A 23,042-nucleotide genomic window follows, 5' to 3' on the forward strand; every position below is an offset into this window, starting at 1 on the left:
GAAATAATTTGGATATATCAACAAAGTTGAAATGGTAAATTGGCCACCGTAATGATTACAAAAGCTGACGTTTCGAGCGTTAGCCCTTCGTCGGAGCGAATAGAGGAATTGTGGGTTGTGTGTGCTTTTAAAGGCAGAAAATGGAGCTACGTTATTGGTGGGTGCATGGCAACGAGAAAAACATGAATAAATTAGTGGAATGAAAAGCGTTCATTGATCCCTGTGGGATTTAGACTGCCGGTTTGAAAGATGAGCTTTTGTTCAAGATTTTTACGGCTTTCCGTGCCACCTAAGTGCAAGGAAAGACCGCAGATTGCCATATGTTGCTTAGAATGATTGGGTAAATTAAAATGTCTAGCGACTGGTTTCGATGTGTCCTTGTCATTCCTTTCCACGTCTCGAAGGTGTTCTCGGGAACACCTTCCGAGAGAGAACACTGATTCCGAGAACACCTTCCAGACGTGGAAAGGAATGACAAGGACACATCGAAACCAGTCGCTAGACATTTTAATTTACCCAATCATTCTAAGCAACATATGGCAATCTGCGGTCTTTCCTTGCACTTAGGTGGCACGGAAAGCCGTAAAAATCTTGAACAAAAGCTCATCTTTCAAACCGGCAGTCTAAATCCCACAGGGATCAATGAACGCTTTTCATTCCACTAATTTATTCATGTTTTTCTCATTGCCATGCACCCACCAATAACGTAGCTCCATTTTCTGCCTTTAAAAGCACACACAACCCACAATTCCTCTATTCGCTCCGACGAAGGGCTAACGCTCGAAACGTCAGCTTTTGTAATCATTACGGTGGCCAATTTACCATTTCAACTTTGTTGATATATCCAAATTATTTGGTATCTGAAGAGTTTGAAGCCTTGCAGAAAATGGGATAGACCACACAACAACTCCCCTGTGGCCCCAGGCCAATGGGGAAGTAGAGTGTCAGAATTGCACATTGATGAAGTCAGTCCAGATAGCTCACATTGAGGGGAAAGATTGGTGTCAAGAGTTACAGACATTCCTAACCGCATATAGGTCAACTCCTCAGATGACAACTGGGGCAACACCCTTCTACCTGATGTTTGGAAGGGAAATGCGGCCAACATTGCCAGACCTGTGAAGGGAGGCACCTATCACTAATGAGGAAGGAGGAAGTCCGCGATCGAGACTGGTCAAGGAAGTTATCGCAGAAAGAGTATGTTGATGCAAAGAGAATTGCTGTTGCAAGTGAAGTGGAGGTTGGAGACAAAGTACTCCTGAAGAACTTGAAGACTAACAAACTGTCTCCAAACTATGACCCAATCCTTGCAAAGTAATAGACAGGAAAGGAGGAGAGGTAACAATTAGAAGCACAGCTGGTGCCGAAATAAAAAGAAATGTCTCATTTGTGAAAAAGTATCAAGAGAAACCCTTGGAGGCAAAAGTCGATATCACACCTGTCCATCTAGAGCAAGAACGAACAAACCAAACAGAAGTAGCAAAAGGGGAGGATGAACTCCCAAGGCCAGGGCCAACTGGATCATCGATGTCTGTTCAGCAGGCCACTGCCACTATTCGAAGTCCACTTAAGCAGATAGTTTGTCCTAGGCCAGCTCGGAATGTCAGACCGCCTAAACGATTTGATGACTACGAACTTTCTAAGTGATAATTGAATGTTATTTGTTGTAGGCTCATTGATATTATGTTAGGAATCCAACTGGACTTTGTTTATGAACAGTATGCCCGAGCCTGCATTTCTGTGTAAGACATTGTAGAAGTTGTGTTATTTATGTTTAGACTTTCTCTAAAAAAAAGGAAAAACAGGGAGGGATGTAGTGTATTGTACCGGAAGGGTGAAAGGGTTGTGTTTGTAGGCATCCTGTGATGCCCAGTGAAAGTTGTTGTTGTGGTACTTGTTGGCTGCCATGTGGATAGTGTGTGGATTAAAGTATTGAAATCAAAGAACATCAAAGGTTTTTATTGTCGTATATCCAAATATCAGACATCTGTGACACATTGGACATTGTATTAAGACACACCTGATGAGGATTCATGACATACATGTGTTTCAACCTGACTATCCCTGTCACAGTAATTAATATGAAGATGTTATCCATTGCAAATGTAAGTTTTGGTTCTTTAGGACTCTGCACTGATTTGGATCTTGGAGTGGGAAGTGGAACAATTCAAGATGGTCACATAACTGCTTCTTCTATATATGATGCCAGCACACCTGCCAAGAATGGTCGACTGAACTACACATCAGGATCATCCTGGTGTGCAGGAATGAGTGACACTACCCCATATCTGCAGATTGATCTACAGACACTTCATGTCATCTGTGCAGTTTCAACTCAAGGGAACTCTCAAGCAGATCAGAGGGTGAAGACTTACAAACTACAATTATCCACAGATGGGACGACTTGGACAGACTACAAGGAGGGAGGAAAAGTTAAGGTATACAAATACTGCTTAGAAAAAAAGAAATTGCATTACAAATGTTTTCATGGACTGTTTTAAGTCACTGACAGTATTTTTTTTTAACTGCATTAATAAAATAAAAGTCCTGATCTCATGAAGTAAAAGTTTTAAATACATGTACTTTAATAATATTCCAGTGATTGTTGCTTTCTACCTGTGGATATCATTGAAAGAAATTTATGGTCAGATAAATAGACTGTTTGGTATTATTTTAGGTTTTGATAGGAAATGATGACAGGAACTCAGAAGTGAAGCATGTTGTTTATGGAGTGTTAACTAGATATATGCGATTTTTGCCAAAAACACACCAGGGTAGGATGTGTATGAGAACAGAGGTGTTTGGAGTAGAAAAAATGTCAAGTGAGTGTGGAACTTATAATGTACTCTTGCATGCTTATGTGGAGTAAACCTCAACTTTTCTCCTGTGGGCCACTTATCAACCTCAGATCATGTTCTGATTACCAGAAAAAAATTATCACCAGAAGAAATAAATTATAGACGAAAAAAGTAAAGGTTTTTGTTTTAATTACTCATTTTGGTGGTCAAATATGCTAACTTGTAGAGGTGTCTTTGTCAGTCTTGTGGCAGGTGATTATGACTAATAATTATTAGTTTGAGTTTCTGGCCAAAACACAGAGTGGGGTGAATGTTTGGAAAAAATATTTGTGTAATGAAATTATAATTTCGTTTCAATTATTTACATATCTTTTCTGTCGACTTAATTTTATTCCTGGATACTCTCATTACTTGGGGTAACAAAATGGCAGTCTTCAAAGAAGCTGAGCTTTAAGTCCCAATAAGACCTACAGTAAAGGATTATAATGGGAGAAAATGAACCAATTAATTAAGGGACCAATATTGTAGTTTTAATATGCTGCTCCTGAAGGCTACATTGGATTGAAAACTCTGAAAGTCGCTTCATCTAGCACAAGAAATTGATTGTGAAGTATTGCTTTAGAGACGTCTGAACAGTAAAAGTTTGGTTTTCAAATTATTCAGCCTGTATTCAACTTGCTCTGTTAATGCAATAAAATGAATTATAATTTTATCTTGAAGTGCTCAAACACTCACTGTGAAAAGAAATCCTTGTATTGATGTATTGCAATTAGATATGATGGGGATGGTTACTGTTAACTTCAGTGAGGTCCTTCAGAAGCTGCAGAAGATATGAATCGAAAAGATATGAAGGCTTATGATTGTTGTTATTATTATCTGCAGCTTGTAATAACAAGCCCATTGGTTTAGCCATCGGCGGTGAAATTCCAGACAGCAGCTTTGTAGCCTCATCAGAACATAATTATAAATATGTAGCTGAACATGGTCGACTGAATAACCATAAGTCATGGGGACCCATGGATAATAATAATGCTGATGACTTCCTACAAATTGACCTGTTGTACGAGTATATCATCTGTGCTGTGGCTACTCAGGGAAACCCCAAAATTGTTGCACCAGAATGGACTACATATTACAAGATACGTTTATCATTTAATGATACCACTTTTGACACCTACAAAGAAAACAATACTGACAAGGTTGGTCTACACGTATGTAATGTTCCTCTACAGACATATTAAATGATTGAATTTGCTTTTGTTGAGCTTGCTGGACATTCTGAGGTTAGAGTGAGGTGCTTGAGGGATGTTTCTTTTAATTGTAAAATTTTAATCTTGGTGAAAAATGTTTCTTTTTTAATTAAAACTAGATGCATTATCTGCGTGAACTCGAGCTTTCAATATCGCACATCTGGAGTTATCTTTAGGGGACTGCCATATTGCCATTGTTACTGTTGTCACGCTATTCCATTGTTGCCGGTCACAAATAAGTATACTTGTGTTTATTTTTGTCTGCTGGAGTGTAATGAATGTTGTTATGGTACTAGACAACAATCCAAATAATATATCACTATATATGAGTAAGTTCTTGTAGATGCCAAAGGTTGAAATTCAAGGACTTTTCAGTGACTTTGAAGGCCAAGTTTTAGGAAATTGAAGGGACCACTTTTGGAATGGTTTGCATAAGCAATTTTAAAATTATTTAATATTATTTCTCAGCTTTTCCATAAAAGTACTGTAATTTTCATCTTGAAAATTGCTTTTTCTTTAAAAGAAAAAGCAATGCAAAAGTCAAGCCATAGTCCTCAAATTCAAGTACTTTCAAGGCCTTGAGTTTATCATTTTTAAATTCAAGCATTTTTGAGGACTTTTAAGGCTTTTACAAACCCTGAGTAGGTAATGTATTTGTCTTTAACTGCAAGGAGAAGGGAATTTTTAATCTATTATTGGTACCAAGTCATAGTTTGTTGCCAAATGTTCACCCAAGAAGAGTTGTCAGAAATCAATAGGTTGAAGCAATATTACTGTTCAATAGTTCATATTGTTTCTAATAGAAAAATCTCTGAATATTTAATACTACTGATGGCCACAACAAGAGAAGCAGTGCTATTTACAGTTTCAGTATATTCAATTAGAGGCATTTGACTTTCATTACATACCAAGAGGGAATACACAAATTTTGACCTTTTGTGGGTTTAAAAATACATGTCATACAAAAATCTGAAAACCACATCAAGAATTCTGTGCATTCAACTTTTATTTCTTACAAGATTTTTGAGAATTGATTTGCTGTCAACTGAATCAGACAATGTTCCTTCACTGTAATCACTTTTAAGATCTAAACTTACGTCAGTTCCACAAACATCAGTAACTGTTTTTGGCAAATCATCTGACAGTGAATACTTGTTCAAAGATGAATTTTTGTAATCTTTTGCCATACTGAATAACATTAGATAAGGTGTTTGAATTCCAATAACTACATGATTTTACTACAGAGTAGCAGAGTGGATAGACAGCCACAGCACAATTCACATTCAACTTTCTGGTTTCACAGGCATGACTCTGAAAATGGGCACTATTTTGAACTTTGTCAATTTTAAACTCTTTGAACTCAAATATATCATTGTTATGTATACTCTTAAAATAATGTACTAAGCTATTTAGTGATAGTACTTGAAGCAGCACACATGTACCTTGAGAATGGTGTCTACCATAAATATCCCTTGCATGAGAATTGAATATTTTCAAGCCAACATTGCCTTTACAATAGATAGCTACTGCAGTACAACCTATTGTCAAGACAAAATTGTTGAAATTTTCGGATATAAGTGATTGAAAGGCTCTATCTAAGGAGTTACAGTACTGATATCCTTCTATTGTAGCTTCTTGATTAATAGTGCCAGTGTAATTTTCACTGTATTGAAGTTCATAGTCAGTCTCGAACACATTTAAAAGTGTGGGTAATTCTGTCTGCATTAAAAATGATTGTCTGGTTAACTGAGACAAACTTACTGATTTCCAATATTGATTATTGAGACGAAATCATTAGCAGAATTGATTCCTTGTTTGTTATTGTAAATCAAAGAGCTTATCTCTTGAAATACCCGCACAGAACAATTCGACAAACACTTCTTCTCATGTTGTGTAATTTTTATTTAATCTTGCCCTCTTCGTATTAAGCTTACAAACACTCTCAGTAACTCTTCTAACCTTCACATAACGACGTAACCACGAGGAACTTGGTATGCTTGGACGAATACGCTCATAAACAAAGTCCTTCAGTTTTCTGCCCTTTCTTCTAAGACGTTTCAGAGCAGCTTCTTGTATTCTACTGGGTTCTTGATCACGTCTAAATACACGATTGTGTTTACATGTAAACATAATAAGAGATAGCTTGTTTGATATAGCAGGTTTCGCTTGATATTCTTCGTTAGAAGGTTCACTCTTTCGTAAAGGATCGTAAAGGATCGCTCGTCTCGTAAATTGATCTCGTAAAGTTCGTAGACCATCGAATTTCTTTCGCATACATCAAGCAAGGAATTGTCTGGGAAGGCAGCCATTGCTTTCTTGATTTAACCATGCGCCCTAGGTTTCATTCTACGCATGCGCAAACAATTCACGCATGCGCTGTAGTGGAACTGCGTTTTGTGACTGAACGCAAAAAAAAAACAAAACAAAAACAAAGCCGAATTTATACCTCGGGCATTTCCTTTGGAAAGCCCGAGTAATTATACAAATGGAAACCTTAAAAAGCACAATGAAAACATGATATCAATTCATACTCTGCTTCCTGCAGCTAATTTTCATTCATTCCAAGTGATCCTCTTTAAAGTAGGGACTACTACATGTATAAACTTAAGAGGAGCTAGGTACTTAATTGTATGAGTCTAGTAAATGTGCCCTGGCTGGGGACATTGTATTGTGTTCTTAGGGAAGACACTTTACTCTCACAATGCCTCTCTTCACCCTGGAGAATTAAATGGGTGCTGGCGACTTTAATGCTGGGGATAACCCTGCAATGGCCTCGCATTATTCCATCCAAAGGGAGGCTAGAAATACTCCTAGTTGCTTCATACTACAGAAACCAGAGTTAAGCGCCGGCCCAACAGGCTACTTGGCTCATTAAAGCAGGCTTTACCTTTACCTAATTAGGTATGGTAGTCCTGTCAAAATGACTTTTAAACCCCAAAATAACACACAGTACCCTTGGGCCGCCTGTGGCTAGAGGTGCTGGAGCTTCATCAGATCTTTGAGCACAAGGGTATTGACAGAGTGTTCCTGGTGCCAAATTTGATGGGAGCAACATTAAGTGTCCAACTGAATACAACTATGTACTAGACACTAAAGATAGAAAATGTAGGAATTTCCTTAAAATCTGAATTCTCCTCACAAAAGACTACACCTGTTCTCCGGGCTATTGAATGTTTGAGATAAAATCATTTGCCATAATCTCCTCTTTCCCATAACTCCAACACAGTAACTTACCTATTTCAAAAATAGGTGAATTACAATCCACAAGATACATTACAAACAGGTAGATAAATCACATACATGCACACCACCCACAGTTACACTCTAAGAATTCAAAATGATATCTTTCAGAGTACTAATAACATTTTTATCTGTAGTAGTTTGGAAGTTTATGTTCATCAATGAACTATTGATTTGAATGATTACTGAACATGCATAGAAGTTTAAAACAATCTTATGATATCTTTTTGTGCCACTAACTGCAGGTCTTTCTTGGAAATACAAACCAAAACATCACTGTAATCAACAGTCTTGATGAATTTGCAAGTGCAAGATTCATCCGCTTTGTGCCAACACAATATCATGCATGGAAAGTCCTGAGAGTGGAAGTATATGGAGTACTTCTAACAAAAGGTAATCATGCATTTGACCTCTTTTTTTGCTCTTAAGACTGAAACAAAATGATTGTTTTCAGAAAGCTATTTTTTATAGGAGAGCTACTGAGTAGGTCAATTGGTTTAAGTGTACACTTTGTACACTGCATTCTCTATGATGCTTACTGATCCATTGCTAAAGTTAACTTGTTCAGCAAAGTTTTTAAGTCGGACCAAAGAAAATTTGGGAATCAACAACTCACAGGTGTAGATATCTTACTGGTGTTGATCCAGTATCACCTTAAGTGTTATCTATGGTATCCTATTCTCAGTGACTACATGGAACAAATTATCTCCTGATATAATCACAACTTCACCTTCTAGATTGTGCCAAATGTTATGGAAGTGACAGAAACAATTCAAACATAATTAGCATGCACAAAGAAAGAGTTGTTAGTTTTAAATGGCTTTTGCAGTGAGTCTTAAGCCAATTATAGCCCTGAGTTCTGGAGATTAATGAAACTGCTCATTAATTATGAAGAGGGAAGAAAACACTAGGTGTGGGAATGAGTTATTATTAGGTTATTTTATTATGCTCTTATTAATAATCTAATCAATGTTTAACTAGCCACTATTTTGAACTGTTTCTCCTGTAGCGGCGAGAACCAAGGAAAGAGGTAAGAATTCATATACGTATGTTAATTATTCAACAGCCGGAAGGTCCCTATTGGGAAAAAATGTGCCAGAGGCCTTCAAGAAGATCTCAAATCTTTGCTCAACATTTCACAAATGAACAAATTGTTTGGAGAATTTAGGTATTAATTGTACGAGAGTCACACTTATTGATTTTATTGTTAACTGCAAACACCTCTTGTGTTAGCTTTCTTGGTTACTTTTTGGAAAGGATTGTTAATTTACAGATGATTTTCAGGATACTTGTCAATCTTTATAGAAACAAATGTAGTACTTGTCAAAATCTATTTAAAAATCAATTCTTGTAGAAGAACCAATGAAAATGATTTGATAGAGAGAAGGGGGAGAGAGAGGGGGGAGAGAGAGAGGGAGAGAAAGAGAGAAGAGTGAATTTAATGAGAGGGTGACAACAGAGTGGCAATATTTTTATTAGTATATGTAATAGGACTATATCTGTGTGGTGTCTGATTTGGAAGTAATCGGATGAAAATAATTCTGAGGACAGCCATAGATGTATTTTAGCAAGATGTATTTTTATATGGTTTTAGAAATAAGAGGAGGCCAAAATCTTAGTATGTTAGTTTAAAACCTACCGAAAAGCTATTCAGTTGGACACAAGAATGGCAACATACAGGTGCCTCTGAGTGAAAAATTTAATAGTAAATTTGCAAAATAGATCTTATTTTAAGATTACCACTTTGCAAAATTAATTTTATTATATGAATAGTGAAACAGGAGGTGACCAAGATCTTTGGGAATATACCATAATGCAATGTTTAAAGGTTATAATCTTTGTGACCCGAAAAGAAAGACATCGTTATTGAAGTGTGAAATGGGCGATTCCCCAAAATGGTCCTTTTCCTAACATTACTACTTTGCAAAATGAATAAAAATCCTTCCTATTAATTGACGATTACTCCAAAATCCTTGTCAAAGTTATCTTTACCTCATGAGATATATATCAGCACCATTCGCCAGCTTTCCTTTTATTTCATTTCCAAAATGATTGAGCGTAGGATAGTTGATCGCAAAAGTACCTGGTAGGAGTTGGACAGCGTATGTAATCGTTATTTTCAGTGCTATTTTCGTTTTTCTTGTCCTTTTGTTCTGTTTTTCTTGTCCTTATGTAATACCTCATTTAACTTGCAGTATGCAAAGCGTAGAAACAAGTTCTGAGGTGACCTTCGATATGCAAATGAGTCACTCACTCACTTTGGTTTAGACATCGTGATGTTAGTCGTCGCGAACTTGAAAGAAAAAAATATTTTTAAACGAAGATCATCGCATTACAATGCAAACATTTATTGAGCGACTGTGAGGCGAAACATGACATAGGAGTGGAAAGTAGTAGAGTAGCTCTTCAAATTTTGCACAGGGCTTCAAACATATATTTTAAAAAGTCAAAATATATTTTGCATTGAATTTTCCACTCTGTTGGATGAAAAAACTGCATGTTACCTTTGCCCTTGATTTTTGTTTTTTTCAACTACGGTCTGAAATCCACGGCAGTCTGATAACTGCAAGTTGCAACACAGCACAACTTCCGTGGTTCGCTTATGGTGGTTAACACTGTGACCCTTGACCTAACATTTTCCATGATATTGTGTCCATGAATGATTACATTGGCTAGTTCTCTTTAATGTTTTTAACAATTTTTTCAATGTTTAGGAGGTTGCGTTGAGTATTATCTTGGAATGGAAAATGGAGCAATCCTAGACAATGAAATAACTGCTTCTTCCGTACAAAATGGCGGCACACCAGCCAAGAATGGTCGACTGAAGTACACATCAGGATCATCATGGTGTGCAGGAACAGGTAACACTAAACCATATCTGCAGATTGATCTACAGACACTTCATATCATCTGTGCTGTGTCTACTCAAGGGAATTCTCACGCAGATCAGTGGGTGACAAACTACACACTGCAATTATCCACAGATGGGACAGCTTGGGAAGACTACAGGGAAGGTGGAAAAATTAAGGTATATGATGAGCACTGCTTGGAAAGAAAAACGTTATTACAAAAGTGTTGTCATAGAATGTCTAGTCAGTGACACAAAATGTTTTACTGCTATAACAATAAGAAAGTCTTGATTGACATAAACGTATTTAATACTTTTATTATTGATCGTCCAAGCATTTTGTTATCTTGACCTACAAGTGGGAAAAATTAATATATGGTCAGATAACTTGACTGCTTGTTTCTTTGTTAGATTTTGGTGGGAAATAACGACAGGAACTCAGAAGTGAAGCATGTTGTTTATGGAGTGTTAACAAGATATTTGCGATTTTTGCCAAAGACACACCAGCGTGGGGTGTGTATGAGAACAGAGGTGTTTGGAGTAGAAAAAATGTCAAGTGAGTGTGGAACTTATAATGTACACTTGCATTCTTATGAAGATTAAAGCTCAACCTCTTCAAATGGGCCATTTATCAACCTCAAATTATGTTATGATTACTAGAAAAATGGTCAAAAGGGGAAATGAAGGAAAAATGTAAAAGTTTTTCTTTGACTTATTTTGGTGGTCAGATTTGTCAACCTGGGGACGTGTCTTTGGCAGTGTTGTGGCAGGTGATTATAACTTTTAATTATCAGTTTAAGTTTCTAGCCAAAACATATAGTTGGGTACACGTTTGGACAAAATGTTTCTGTCATTAAATTATAACTTCAGGCATTTAAATTATTGACATCTCTTTTCTGTTAACTTAATTTTATTTGGATACTCTCGTGACTTGAGGTAACAAAATCGTAATCTTCAAAAAAGCTGAGCTTTAAGTCCTAATAAGATATAGAAGGACTAAAATGGGAGAAAATAAACCAAATAAAGGGACCAACATTGTAGTTTCGATATGCTTTTCATGAAAAAATTGGATTGAAATCTCTGAAAGTTGCGTCTTCCAGCAAAAAAAAAAGTCATAGTGAAACATCGCTTTAGAGATATCTCAACAGTAAAAGTTTAATTTTTAACTTATTTAAACATTGAGGCGTGAGTAGTGTAGTGGTCAGTGCGGTGTACTCTGGCTCGGTTGGCCTGGGTTCAAGTCCTGGCTGGGGCATGACGTTGTGTCCTTAAGCAAGACGCTTCACTCACATTGCTTCGTAAAGCCGTAGGTCCCGTCTCCCGCAGAGTTAGGGGTAGGAGATGTGAATTTCCCATGCACGAGATTACTGTGTTGTGGATGTCCTCTCCGGGGTGGGATGGGTGGGAAGGTGAGATCGCTACATGGACTGAAGCAGCTACCAGAGGCGCCTGTTAAAAATGCTGACGTCCGATCTCAACCTTACGATACTGTTAAGCGCGACTGAATATATCCACATAGAAGTCTGTGCTATATGAATGTAAAAATGTAAAAAAAATGTAAATTATACAACTTGGTATTTTAATGAGAAAAAAATGAATTGTACGTTTATCGTGAAGTGCTCAAACACTCACTTTGAAAGTATATCATTGCATTTGATGTACTGTATCAAATGCATATATGATAGGGATGGTTACTGGTAACTTGGGGTGGGATCCTTCAGATGTTGCAGAAGATATAAATAGAAAATAATTATATGAAGGCTGGTAATGGTTGTTGTTATTATCTGCAGCTTGTGATATGAAGGCCATTGGTTTGGCTGACGGTGGTAAAATTCCAAACAGCAGCTTCACAGCCACGTCAATATATGATGATAGATATCGAGCTGAATGTGGTCGACTGAATAAAAATAAGGCATGGGCACCCAAGGATAATAACAATATTGACGACTTCCTACAAATTGACCTCCTGTATGAGTATATCGTCTGTGCTGTGGCTACTCAGGGAAATCCATCATCTCGTGTAGCAGAATGGACCACACATTACAGGATACATTTATCTCTTAATGATACCACTTTTGACACCTACAACGAAAGCAATAATGACAAGGTTGGTCTTTGTGATGTTTATGTACAGTCGTATTAAATGGTTAAATGTGCATCTGATGCACTCACTAAAATTTTCTAAATCAAGATTAGGGTGCATGGGGGGATGTTTCTTTTTTTGTACCTCGTTCTTGATGAAGAATTTCTTTCTTAATCAATTTCAAATGCTGACCGTCAAGAGCACAATTGGGATATGCAGTTTATACTCTGTATCCAGCAGTTGTCAGTAATTCCAAGTAATCCTGAGTCTTAAATTTTTGACCTCTATAAAAGAGCATGGGACCCGTGGTTAAATAAGACCAAGGCTGATGACCTCCTCAAAATTGACCGGCTATATGAGTATACATGTACCAGTTGTGCTCTGGCTACTTACGGAAATCCAGCATCTAATACAGCAGCTCAAGAATAGAGCACACATTTCAAGAGACATTTATTACTAAATACTACTAGTTTTGACACCTACTGGAAAAAGTAAACAATGATGGCAAGGTTAATCTACGTAAAGGACACGAACATAAACGCCTGAATTTATATCTGGTCCATTTAATTCATTTTCTAAGTGAAGACAAGACGTTCTTCTTTTTAAAAAATTTCAAGGTCTTCTTTTTTAATTTATTAAAAACTTACAAAGCACAATGAGAAAATGCAATTCACAGTTCTACATCCTGCAGCTCTCAATAATTCTCTTTTGGTGATGTAAGGGAGACTTGACTCCCGTGAATCCATTAATGTCCTTGATAAAGAAGACAAAATATTGTTATAGTCTGTTGACTTGTAAACAATCCATTCTTTTCTGGGTACACCTGTGTTTGCTATGACCATTTAATTTCTATGTGCTTATTTAACTTGTAACCGTCGTTGATACTATCTCGAAATTCATTCAGGTTGGCCTACGTACAACCTTGTGGCCCGAACAGTAAAAACATGTGTGTCTTGTCCGAGCCAAGACTGGAAACGAAAACTTAAACTAAATGCCGCTGTAATCTAATGCGCCAGCATTAACATAACTGGTGTGGATTATTCTGATTTGGGAATGAAGTTCTTTTTGATTAGTGAACCTGGTGTCCATATTTGCTCTGTCTTTCCTTTTTTCACCTTTTCAAGGAAGGGTTCTAAGAGATAATCTGTACTGTTATGGATTGAAATAATTGTGGAAGTTATTTCACACTATGAATTAATGTGTGAAGTAACTTTTTTGAAGGGAGCTCTGTAGCATACGAGCCATTTACAATCTAGCAATATTCCCCAAATATTTAATTCTCGGCACATAATGATTTGAAATAAAATCGTTTCCAGAGTAACTTTCCTCCTTCTTCCAATTACTTAACTCTATGATTTACTTATTTCAAAAGCAGGTAGATTGTTATCCCGACGATGAACTACCAACAGGATAAATTACATACAGTACTTGCGTGTACCCGTGCAGGAAAACCAACAAGTTTAATTCAGATAGCATCATTCTCTATCGTTAGCTTATAAACTTAATGTTCATGATAAATTGTTGATTATTGTGGTGAATGATGCATGATCTTAAATAAAATGTTAACAATGAGTTCTCTTTTTGTGCTACTAACTACAGGTTTTTCCTGGAAATAAAAACAGAGACATAACCGTAAAAAACAGTCTTAATAACTTTGCAAGTGCAAAGTACATCCGCTTTGTGCCAACACAATATCATTCCTGGAAAACTCTTAGAGTAGAGGTCTATGGAATACTTCTAACTAAAGGTAATCATTTGACCACTTTTTCTACTGAAGACCAACAAAGACAAAATTATTATTAAACCTATTCGCCAATGGAAAGCTAAGTATCCCTCAATGGTCACTGATCTTAGTTAACTGACTCAGTAAAGTTTGGAGCTGGACACAAGAAAATTTGGGAATCAACACCTTACAGATATTGATGTAGTTTAACCCGAAATTTTGTGACCACTACTGTCTGAACCTGTGCAGTAGTGAGCAACTATGCAGATGGAGCAAATGGTGTCATGATTTAATCACGGAGAGACCTTCCCTATTGCGGTGAATTGAACAATATTAAAAAATTAGTTCAATTTTAACAAGGCGGTTCAGAAAAATTATAGCAGTGCTCATTGTTATTGTATATGTGAAAGTAAGACGTTATAGAAAAATTACAAAATTTAGCATTCACAAAGGAAGATAGCTTTGTATGGCTTGTGCAGTGCGTCCTGAACTGACTTCCAATGTGCTCTTGGCTGTCTCGTGTATCGTTGTTGTGTAATTGCGAGATTAAACCTGAAAGCTTAGAGTTCCGGAGATAAATGTCTCCTCAGTATACAGCAATTCCAAGAAGCAGCTCATTGATGAAGACAAGCAAAAATTACAAACTTAGGGATGACCAAAATAGTGGAGTTTATTTAGTCAATTAACAAGCAAATGCCACTTGATTTTTTTCCTTTTTTTACTCTTTAGTTCCATCACAACATCCTGCTTCCTTCAACTTGACTGTAAGCTCCTCTACCAGCATTACAGCTTATTGGCAGTTACCACCAGTATTTGCTAGACACGGAAAGATTGAAGGGTTTAAACTCTTTTACAGAGAGAAGGGCTCTGCAGGGTCTTTTACCTTCTTGAATATTACCAGTGGATCAACATTAAGGAGACTGGTGACTGGACTTGATAAGTACACAGAATATGAATTTCAAGTGTTGGCCTACACATCTGGTGGTGATGGACCAAAAAGTTCTGTTGAGGTGGAAAGAACAATGGAAGATGGTATGTGACATTCTGGAGATAATGAAAAGATCTGTGAACCATGTTTTGTAAATTTTCCCATCGTCATTAAACGTTTCCTGACAATGAGATACTAAACATACGATGAAAAGACTAATGAAAACAAGTAGATGGTTAGGAATCAAGTCATTACTGTACAAAAATGCAACAGCATTCATATTCATGTGGCAAGTTAGGATGTGACGTGAAGTTTTTCAGACATTTTTTTTTCAGAGATAATGGAACTGATTAAAACACTACTGTCCAATTGCAGCTCCTCCACAACCTTCATCTAATTTCAATGTCACTTTCTGCTGTATTCCTTTTTAGAATTTGTTCGTGAGTGTCACTGACGATAAGAAAAAACAAAAACAACTAAAAAAAACAGTAACAACACAGATATTCTGAGTCAAGTTTGTGTTCCTCATTGGAAGAGACATCCTACAAATGGAAGGAAAATATCTTCCGACTTCTGATGTTTACCTTAAGAACACCTTTGAATAGGGCATATTTTCAACATATTTTCACGAACGACGAACACGTTGGGAGAAAGTAGCAACGTTTTAATTTAAAGTTTGAAGGAGATTATAGAGAACGAAAACACCGAACAAAGCACAAAGGAATGGCTAAACGTCTGGAACTCTTGGGCTCCCATGAACGACTGTGACAAAGATATTAAAACGTACGAACTGGGGGCTTTGAAAAAATATCTGGGGAGTTTATATAACTGTTCGTACGAAAGACGGAGAAATGAAAAGAGTGATAGCATTCATTTACTGGTCGCTGCTAGGCGATTTCTAATTGATAATGATACGACGGTGACGATCATAATGACTCTGTTTGTCGTTATGATAATTAGTATGATTTTTTTATATTGCAACTTCTCAATTGCAGTTCCTTCGCTGCCTCCTAGTGGCTTTACTTTGACTGCAACCACTTCTTCCAGTATATCAGGATCCTGGCAGTTACCACCAGAAGACTCCAGAAATGGAATGATCAAAGGATTTAAATTGTTCTACAAAAAGAAAGGCTCTTTAGGGCCAGCAAGTATGCATCTCATTAACAATCAGGCAACTCGCACTCAAGAGGTCACTGGGCTTCGTGAGAACACAGAATATGAATTTCAAATATTGGCATTCACTTCTGTTGGGGATGGACCAAAAAGTACAGCTCTTTCCAAGAAAACAAAGGAGACTGGTAAGAAAGAGGGTTCCATCAGAGTTAGTAGAGGGGACAGGTTAGGAGACCCGGCGAACTTCAAAGAGGCTTGTCTTTGTTAGAGTTAATTCGAGTCGCTCTGATGAACGTGCACAGAATCGAAACATCCGGTTCCATATAGTTCCTATTACCTTGAGACGCAGAAAACTAAGGATGTTAGAAATGTGTCTAGGGTATTCGAATAGATCAAATAGTCTTGATAAAACTTATTGTGTCCTACTGCGAGGTTCTTCTATTGCCATGCCTAAAGAACTAAAAACACGAAGTTTTCATGTCTTGAGAGACTATCCGCATAATTGTTACTTTTAGATTGAATACTTTGCCATGACTATTTAATGATTATCAAAACTCAGGTAGACCTGTCATCAAAGATCTGTCTAAAAGAACAATTACAGCAGTCGGCGAACTTGTCGTGTTGACTTGTGAGGTTAGTGGAGACCCTGAGGCTTCTGTTACCTGGACCAAAGATGGTCTTACCAGTATACCTCGTGCTCAGTTGGAGAACAAGGGCAAAGTACTTATTATAAAAGATGTTGTTGCTGGTGACAGTGGCGTTTATGAATGTAAAGCAGTGAATATGTTTGGGGAGAGCCGTACAGCTACGATAGTCATTATCGCTGGTACGTAGAAACGGATTTACAGTTACACTGAACATTGCCTAATAATTGTATAATTATATCTTCTGTGAAGTAAATATGTGGAAGAGTCGGTGAGTTAGTTTTAACAATAAGTTAGAGAATTTGCCAACCTCTACCAAAGTTACTGAACAACTATGGTTATAGTAAGCGCCGCGATGATCACTATAGAAACAGGTCTCGAAAATACTCGGGCCACTTTTTACAGGTCATTGACATCTTGTTGAATTTGAAGGTTGAAATTAAAAGCATCAGTAACAACACAGCAAACCACCACTAAATCTTCAAAGCAAAATTACATCACGGAAGTGTCCCCATATTTTTGGTATACTCTTCTCCTTTGACTTGAGCATGATTTTGTCAAAATTCTTTTTGGTCTCACTAAATTTTTCTTTCTTTTCACACAGTGCCACCCAGAATTATCGAAGAGCTTTCCCCTTCTTCAGTGATGTGTAAAAAGCAAACTCCATGTTTACTCTCATGTCAAGCAACTAGTTATATTCCGTTGAACTTCTCGTGGACGAAAGATGGTCAGGTTCCAACGGGTGATAACATGAAGTTATTGAATAACAGTATCATTGTCACGCCACGGGATGGACGAGATTATGGGGATTATGTGTGTCACGCTGCTAACAGCTTTGGGTCAACAGCCTATAAAATCGCCCTGCTTGCTCCTACGGATAATCAAGTTGATGACGGTAAATATTCTTCCTCACATTCGAACGCGCCAAAACGTTTCGTCTCAAACATTTTGGAAAGCTTAGAACTTTCAAGTCCGGTATGAAGTTTTTGGGCTTCTTTATGAAGCTATTTACACAGGTTAAAACTGATATATGTATCAAAAGCAACGTTATGTACTGACTTGATACACAGACGTTGTTCAGGAGGAAGTTATATTTTCTTTCTTCTGATAGAAAATTTTTTAGTGTTTAGGTCGATCATTTCTTATATGAAAATTGAGTTATTTGGTTGTAACTAAATCAAAACAGAGTGCTATGTACCATTGCTGAGAGAGCTCAAGGTTAAATCTTTTCTCTTAGAGATTACTAGAAGTCATATATGCGTGAGTTGATAACGAAATCTCGAGTCATTAGGAATTGGAAAATTCTTGCCTTAATGGAGTCCGACCTCGAGACGAGAAAACAGAAAGTTTAGAACTGTTTTCATACTTCGAAGTTAAAAGAAACGCCGTATTCCTTAGGGTGAAACTGTTTAAAAAGACAACGTTATTGCATTGAAACAGAGTAACCAAGCACTTTTCAGTGTTTGATAGCTTGTTCTAAAGCCGTTTGTCTTCTTTTACCAGATACACAAAGCATCTTCTTTGCTAGTGTGATCGCACTGTCTTGTATTGTGGTCGTGTTGCTCATTATAATTTGTGGGTTGATATGGCAGTACAGACGAGCTGTTCATAATAAAAGGATACAAAGGAAACAAAGAGTTGACTTTGATGGCGTCAAATCTTCACCTGATCAACAGTCAAGTGACGAACATGCTTCAGATCCAAACACATATATGGAACTCAAACCCAGGCCTTCGATTCAGGAGTCTCAAGTTCTTACTGAGTATCAGTCGTTACAGGAAAAACCTGAGAAACAGGGATATTACAATATGGTGCTTCAGAAGGAAAATGGCGGGAAACGAAATGAAGAAGTATATGAGGAAATATGATAATCCCAAAATTGATTTTGTGTCTGTTTATTTCAGATTATCCATTCTGTTTTTCGGCTGCTCTTCGTGTGTCACTTTTGTGTTCTCATTGCATTTTGACGCCAACAGACGAACGGCAACATGGAGTCTAATTGTTTATTAGAAATGGTACTTTGGTTCGTAACACACCTTTTGTTCTTGTTTCTTTGAAAGAAGCAATGAAAAATTTGGCAATTAAGTGCCATGCGTTTGGAGTGGCTTCCTCCTTATCATCGTCATGATCACTATTAGTATCATGGTGGCATATGGGAAGGGGTTATACAAAATCACAGTAAAGAAATTATATGATGTAAACTGATCTCAAAAACATCCTTGATAAATCCTGGCGGCGAATGCATTCTCTTTCTTCTAGGAATGACCACCAAGGTAGTTTATAAGTAGGGCCTCAGGGCCTCTTTGACGTGCAGCAATCTTTGATTCAGTTTATTCCAAATTCATTTCTTAAATTTTTCTTAGACTTTTCTTGTATGTGTGTAATTATATATTTTGCTGTTGATGTTTTTTAAAATGCCATACTAAGTAATCTCGTGCATCTCGATCGTAGCCTTTCGTTATATTTCGGATGAGAGGTAATTACAATATTTTAAATTTGGGTGAGGATCGCAAACTAAACCAAACCTCTTAAAAGACAATCACACAAAAACTACTGTTATCGGATGATAACTAATCTAATGAGAGCCATTAGATAAAGACATATAGCAAAGCTTTTTTAAGTGATATTTCTTTAACTCGTATATTACCTTTCTTAGTCGCGTACTGGACATAGGTTATGTTTTCAATATATTGATATGCGCAGTAAATTCTTCTCAACTGTGAAAACAATATATTGCTTTGCTTTCTTACTATAGAGCAAATTAAAAAATCTTGGCAACAGAATTTTTTTGTTAGGCGTTTAGATAAGAGAATAGATGATAGAGTGTTTTCACCCCATAAGATATATTTAGATTATCGATTATTTACAGATAGGAGACAATGCTGGGAAAGATTGTTCCAAGGCAATAACACATAAATAGATTTTAAATGTACAGAAGCAATAGAATATTCGCAGATAATAGAATAAAAGGTATTCACGACAAGACGTGTCTAATCGCGTTATACCATCTCTCTTTTATCTAATTCTCCACATGCAATAGCACTTTCCAGACTGGTGACATTTTTTTTTTTAAATCAGACACTCAACGCAAAACTGCATCCATTCAATGTACAGTTTTAGTGTCAGGCTTGTCGCAGAGCTACAGTTGGTTAAATATTCACAACATATCTACTTGCCCTGCGTTGTGGCTGCAACGTAGCCTGTCGCAAAATACCGTCGCGAGTTCGGATGTATTGCCATTCTGCCATGTTGTGCAAACCCTAATTTTCTACGTTTGAGAAGGTAACCTATATTCTCAATTATAGGAATTAGCTTGCGCCCTTAACGCGAGCAGCACCGCTGGAGGAAACCACGCGGAAGACCCCTTAACTTGAGATTACAGTTTATCGACAAGAACTTTAAACTTGTTATGTGAGTAACCCCTCGGCTGATAACTCTTCAAGACAATGCACGATTCTTATAACCCAATAGTGCATTCTTTTCTTGCTGTTAACATCGCATTTAGTAGCGGATTACCAAGCAAGATCCAGTCGTTCTCTCTTAGTACTGCTGATCTCTGCGTGGTAAGAGCTGTTGCAGAAGAACACGAGTTTGAAAACTAGGACAAAATGTGAAGTTTGTCCGATGCCTTTAGTGCATTGGATATTCTGACCAGGTTTCTCGAAAATGCGCCCGGGGAAAGAATTCTCCAGAAATCCGATGAAAATTAGATTTTTCGGCAGCTTTTGCACAAATACAATTTTTCTTTCTCCACCCTAATTACCGTTAACCCAAGCTTGTTTTAAAATAGTAAATCCGTATTTTACTAGTATTACGCAAAAGAGGAATTTTGAGGATTTGTATGAAGAAAGCGATTGCTTCGGAAACCCTGAAATGTTTAGGATTTATGTTTTATAAATAATACTTGACTAACTCAGTCGAGCGGTTTTTAATGCATTGGATATTCTGACCAGGTTTCTCGAAAATGCGCACGGGGAAAGAATTCTCAAGAAATCCGATGAAAATTAGATTTTTCGACAGCTCTTGCACAAATACAATTTTTCTTTCTCCACCCTAATCACCGGTAACTTATGTTTGTTTTAAAATAGTAAATCCGTACTTTACTAGTACTACGCAAAAGAAGAATTTTGAGGATTTGTATGAAGAAAGCGATTGCTTCGGAAACCCTAAAATGTTCAGGATTTATGTTTTATAAATAATACCTTACTAACTCAGTCGAGCGGTTTTTTTGTCGCTGATGTAATTTTTAGGTAAAGTCATAAAGATTCAGCCGGCTTGAATTCATTTGCTTTTTTTCTCTTTACATAGGTAAAAAAATTAAAAAAGAACAGACTCTAAGCGCCACTATGAACACCTCGAGGCGCTCATCCTTTACCACAGGTGTCACAAGCGCATGTCTCGGGAGAAAGCAATACAGTCAAACCAAGTGAAGCCTACGCTTTAAGACTGAATTAATGAAATGAAAGAAATCGATTCTGATTTAAACAATGACCCTCACTTTTTCAAAAGGAACACGGCAATCGGGTTGAATATTTGAATGATCAGTCCATTACTGTATTCTTAAAAAGATTTAAGTGGGTTTAATACTCAAATAATAAATTCATTACTTAGTTCTTATTAACCGAGCGGGAGGTCTGTATGGGAGAATCTTGACCTAGGTCGCCAGTACAGACCGAACGCAGTGAGGTCTGTACCAGCGACCGAGGTCAAGATTCTCCCATACAGACCGACCTAGCTCGGTTAATAAGATGTTCATATGGCTGCACGTGTCTTATATGCCAATTTTTTATATTCTTTGTCCCTTTTTTTTTTCTAGACCGGTCTAGATACCGGTCTAGATGGGAAAATCTAGACCGCTTTCAATATTGATTTCAGCCAATCAAATTCGTGAGTTCGGTAGTTCCCAGTCCTTGTGAGACACAGCCATATAATAATTAACAATTATTCCACGAGCGCGCGTTGGATATCAGATGAAAGATAGCCAACGAGGCGCGCCTGGTTGGCTATAATCATCTCATATCCAACAAGCGCGAGTGGAATAATTGTTTTATTAAAAAACACGCCCCCAAGATGTTAGACAAATCTTCTCGACTTTATTTTGTGAGAAGAAACCGGATGTTACGATGTACTGATATTAGTTTATGGTGTATTGGCTGATATACCATAATGGCTAAGCCAATAAAAAGTCTTGAATTGCATTATCCAATGATCCAGTTTTTAATAATGAAATTTATAACATGATCAATGTAAAGCGCGCACTCTGTGTCCCTAGTTTGCCCGGGGGTATCGCCTCGCGCGACTCTCACACTTCTTTCGTTCTCAGCAACCTCCCGCGTGTATCCACAACTCGTACGCGTACGCGGTGTACGCGGTGGTGTTCACTTCCGATTCGGTTCGACTGTAAGCTATTGCCTTTTCTCGGTATGTAAGCTTGAGATGCCTGTGCAGCAATCAGCTGAAATATGCTGAAACATGAGCTGAAGCGCAAGCGCAGGGCACTGCGTGAAGTATTCAGCATTAACCAGAATGAATTAACTTCCCTATTTACTCTGTCATTGACAAGTTAAAATTCAACTTCCGTCATCTTCTTACGGAACGATAATACTCGGCCTACGAAGAGCGTGATTGTTTTTGGTGGAACCGCGAACGATATCGCCACAAACTATACAAAAACGGCGAGCTTGAATAGTGAGGGATTGTTTCAACATGTAGGAAGCGATTGAGAGTGTAGAAGTGTATTTATTTTAATCACCAAATAAGGTAATGCCCAAATACGGCAAGTAGCACATGGCGTGTCACACAACATCGTAACATCTCCCTTTCTTTGTCAAACAAAGCTGAACATGGCCACAAACTAAATTTCAAAAAATAAATAATAGAAATGCAAAACGAACTTAACCTGACACAACGAGGAAACGAAGTAAAAAAATTCAAAAGGTTCACTGAAACTAATGTCTCTGTACAGTCCTAAGCCTAAGTTGCACTTTAAGATCCAAAGACCTAAGTTGAGTAGTCACTTAGTCTAGCGGGAGGTTTTATTATTCTGGTCCTTGTTCTCTTGACTGCTGGTGATATTGGCTTGGGTCCAGGGACCATCGCTGGCGGTGAGCTGTGCTTTGAAGGCTGACTTGTGCTGAGATCAACTATCTTAGATGAGGGAGTCGGCGCAGCTGGTTTCTCAGCTGGTTTTAGGAAAGCACGGTTTCGACGGACCAGGTGGTTGTTAGCCTCCGTCTTCACTACATAGGACCTGTCGGAGAGTTTCTCAACACAGGTGCCTCTCTTCCATACGTCGTTCTTCTGTAGAGGGGCCACCCTGACGTCCTGTCCTATTTCAATTTCGGGTAAGGGACGGGAGGAACGATCATGATAGAACTTGGCTCTCTGTCTTTTTAGCCGGAGTAGTTGATCCACA

The 23,042-nt window shown here is 37.5% G+C and overlaps 2 protein-coding genes across 4 annotated transcripts in view; one reads left to right on the forward strand and one right to left on the reverse strand.

Annotated features, from left to right (window-relative positions):
* The window catches only part of LOC111323970 (uncharacterized), a 28,820-nt gene extending 9,210 nt beyond the window's left edge, over window positions 1–19,610 (forward strand). For 2 of the 3 annotated variants that reach the window (XM_088737407.1, XM_088737409.1), the window contains exons 2-16: window positions 2,125–2,438; window positions 2,678–2,822; window positions 3,681–3,997; window positions 7,534–7,681; window positions 8,298–8,318; window positions 10,003–10,316; window positions 10,548–10,692; window positions 10,865–10,906; window positions 11,927–12,243; window positions 13,819–13,966; window positions 14,672–14,974; window positions 15,866–16,168; window positions 16,543–16,809; window positions 17,232–17,522; window positions 18,131–19,610. In XM_088737407.1, the coding sequence (XP_088593533.1) occupies window positions 2,125–2,438; window positions 2,678–2,822; window positions 3,681–3,997; window positions 7,534–7,681; window positions 8,298–8,318; window positions 10,003–10,316; window positions 10,548–10,692; window positions 10,865–10,906; window positions 11,927–12,243; window positions 13,819–13,966; window positions 14,672–14,974; window positions 15,866–16,168; window positions 16,543–16,809; window positions 17,232–17,522; window positions 18,131–18,495 (3,440 nt within the window). In that variant the 3' untranslated portion in view covers window positions 18,496–19,610. The remainder of the gene's footprint in view (window positions 1–2,124; window positions 2,439–2,677; window positions 2,823–3,680; window positions 3,998–7,533; window positions 7,682–8,297; window positions 8,319–10,002; window positions 10,317–10,547; window positions 10,693–10,864; window positions 10,907–11,926; window positions 12,244–13,818; window positions 13,967–14,671; window positions 14,975–15,865; window positions 16,169–16,542; window positions 16,810–17,231; window positions 17,523–18,130) is intronic. The other variant, XM_088737408.1, reaches the window with a different exon arrangement.
* On the reverse strand, window positions 4,867–6,397 carry LOC148719776 (uncharacterized). Its single transcript, XM_088737502.1, has 2 exons — window positions 6,008–6,397; window positions 4,867–5,586 (listed from the first exon to the last, which is right to left on the reverse strand). Exons 1-2 carry the CDS (start codon window positions 6,320–6,322, stop codon window positions 5,572–5,574), a joined length of 330 nt encoding a protein of 109 aa, XP_088593628.1. The 5' UTR covers window positions 6,323–6,397; the 3' UTR covers window positions 4,867–5,571.
* Window positions 19,611–23,042: the final 3,432 nt, after the last annotated feature.

Source organism: Stylophora pistillata, chromosome 11 (genome assembly GCF_964205215.1).
Source record: "Stylophora pistillata chromosome 11, jaStyPist1.2, whole genome shotgun sequence".
NCBI lineage: Eukaryota > Metazoa > Cnidaria > Anthozoa > Scleractinia > Pocilloporidae > Stylophora > Stylophora pistillata.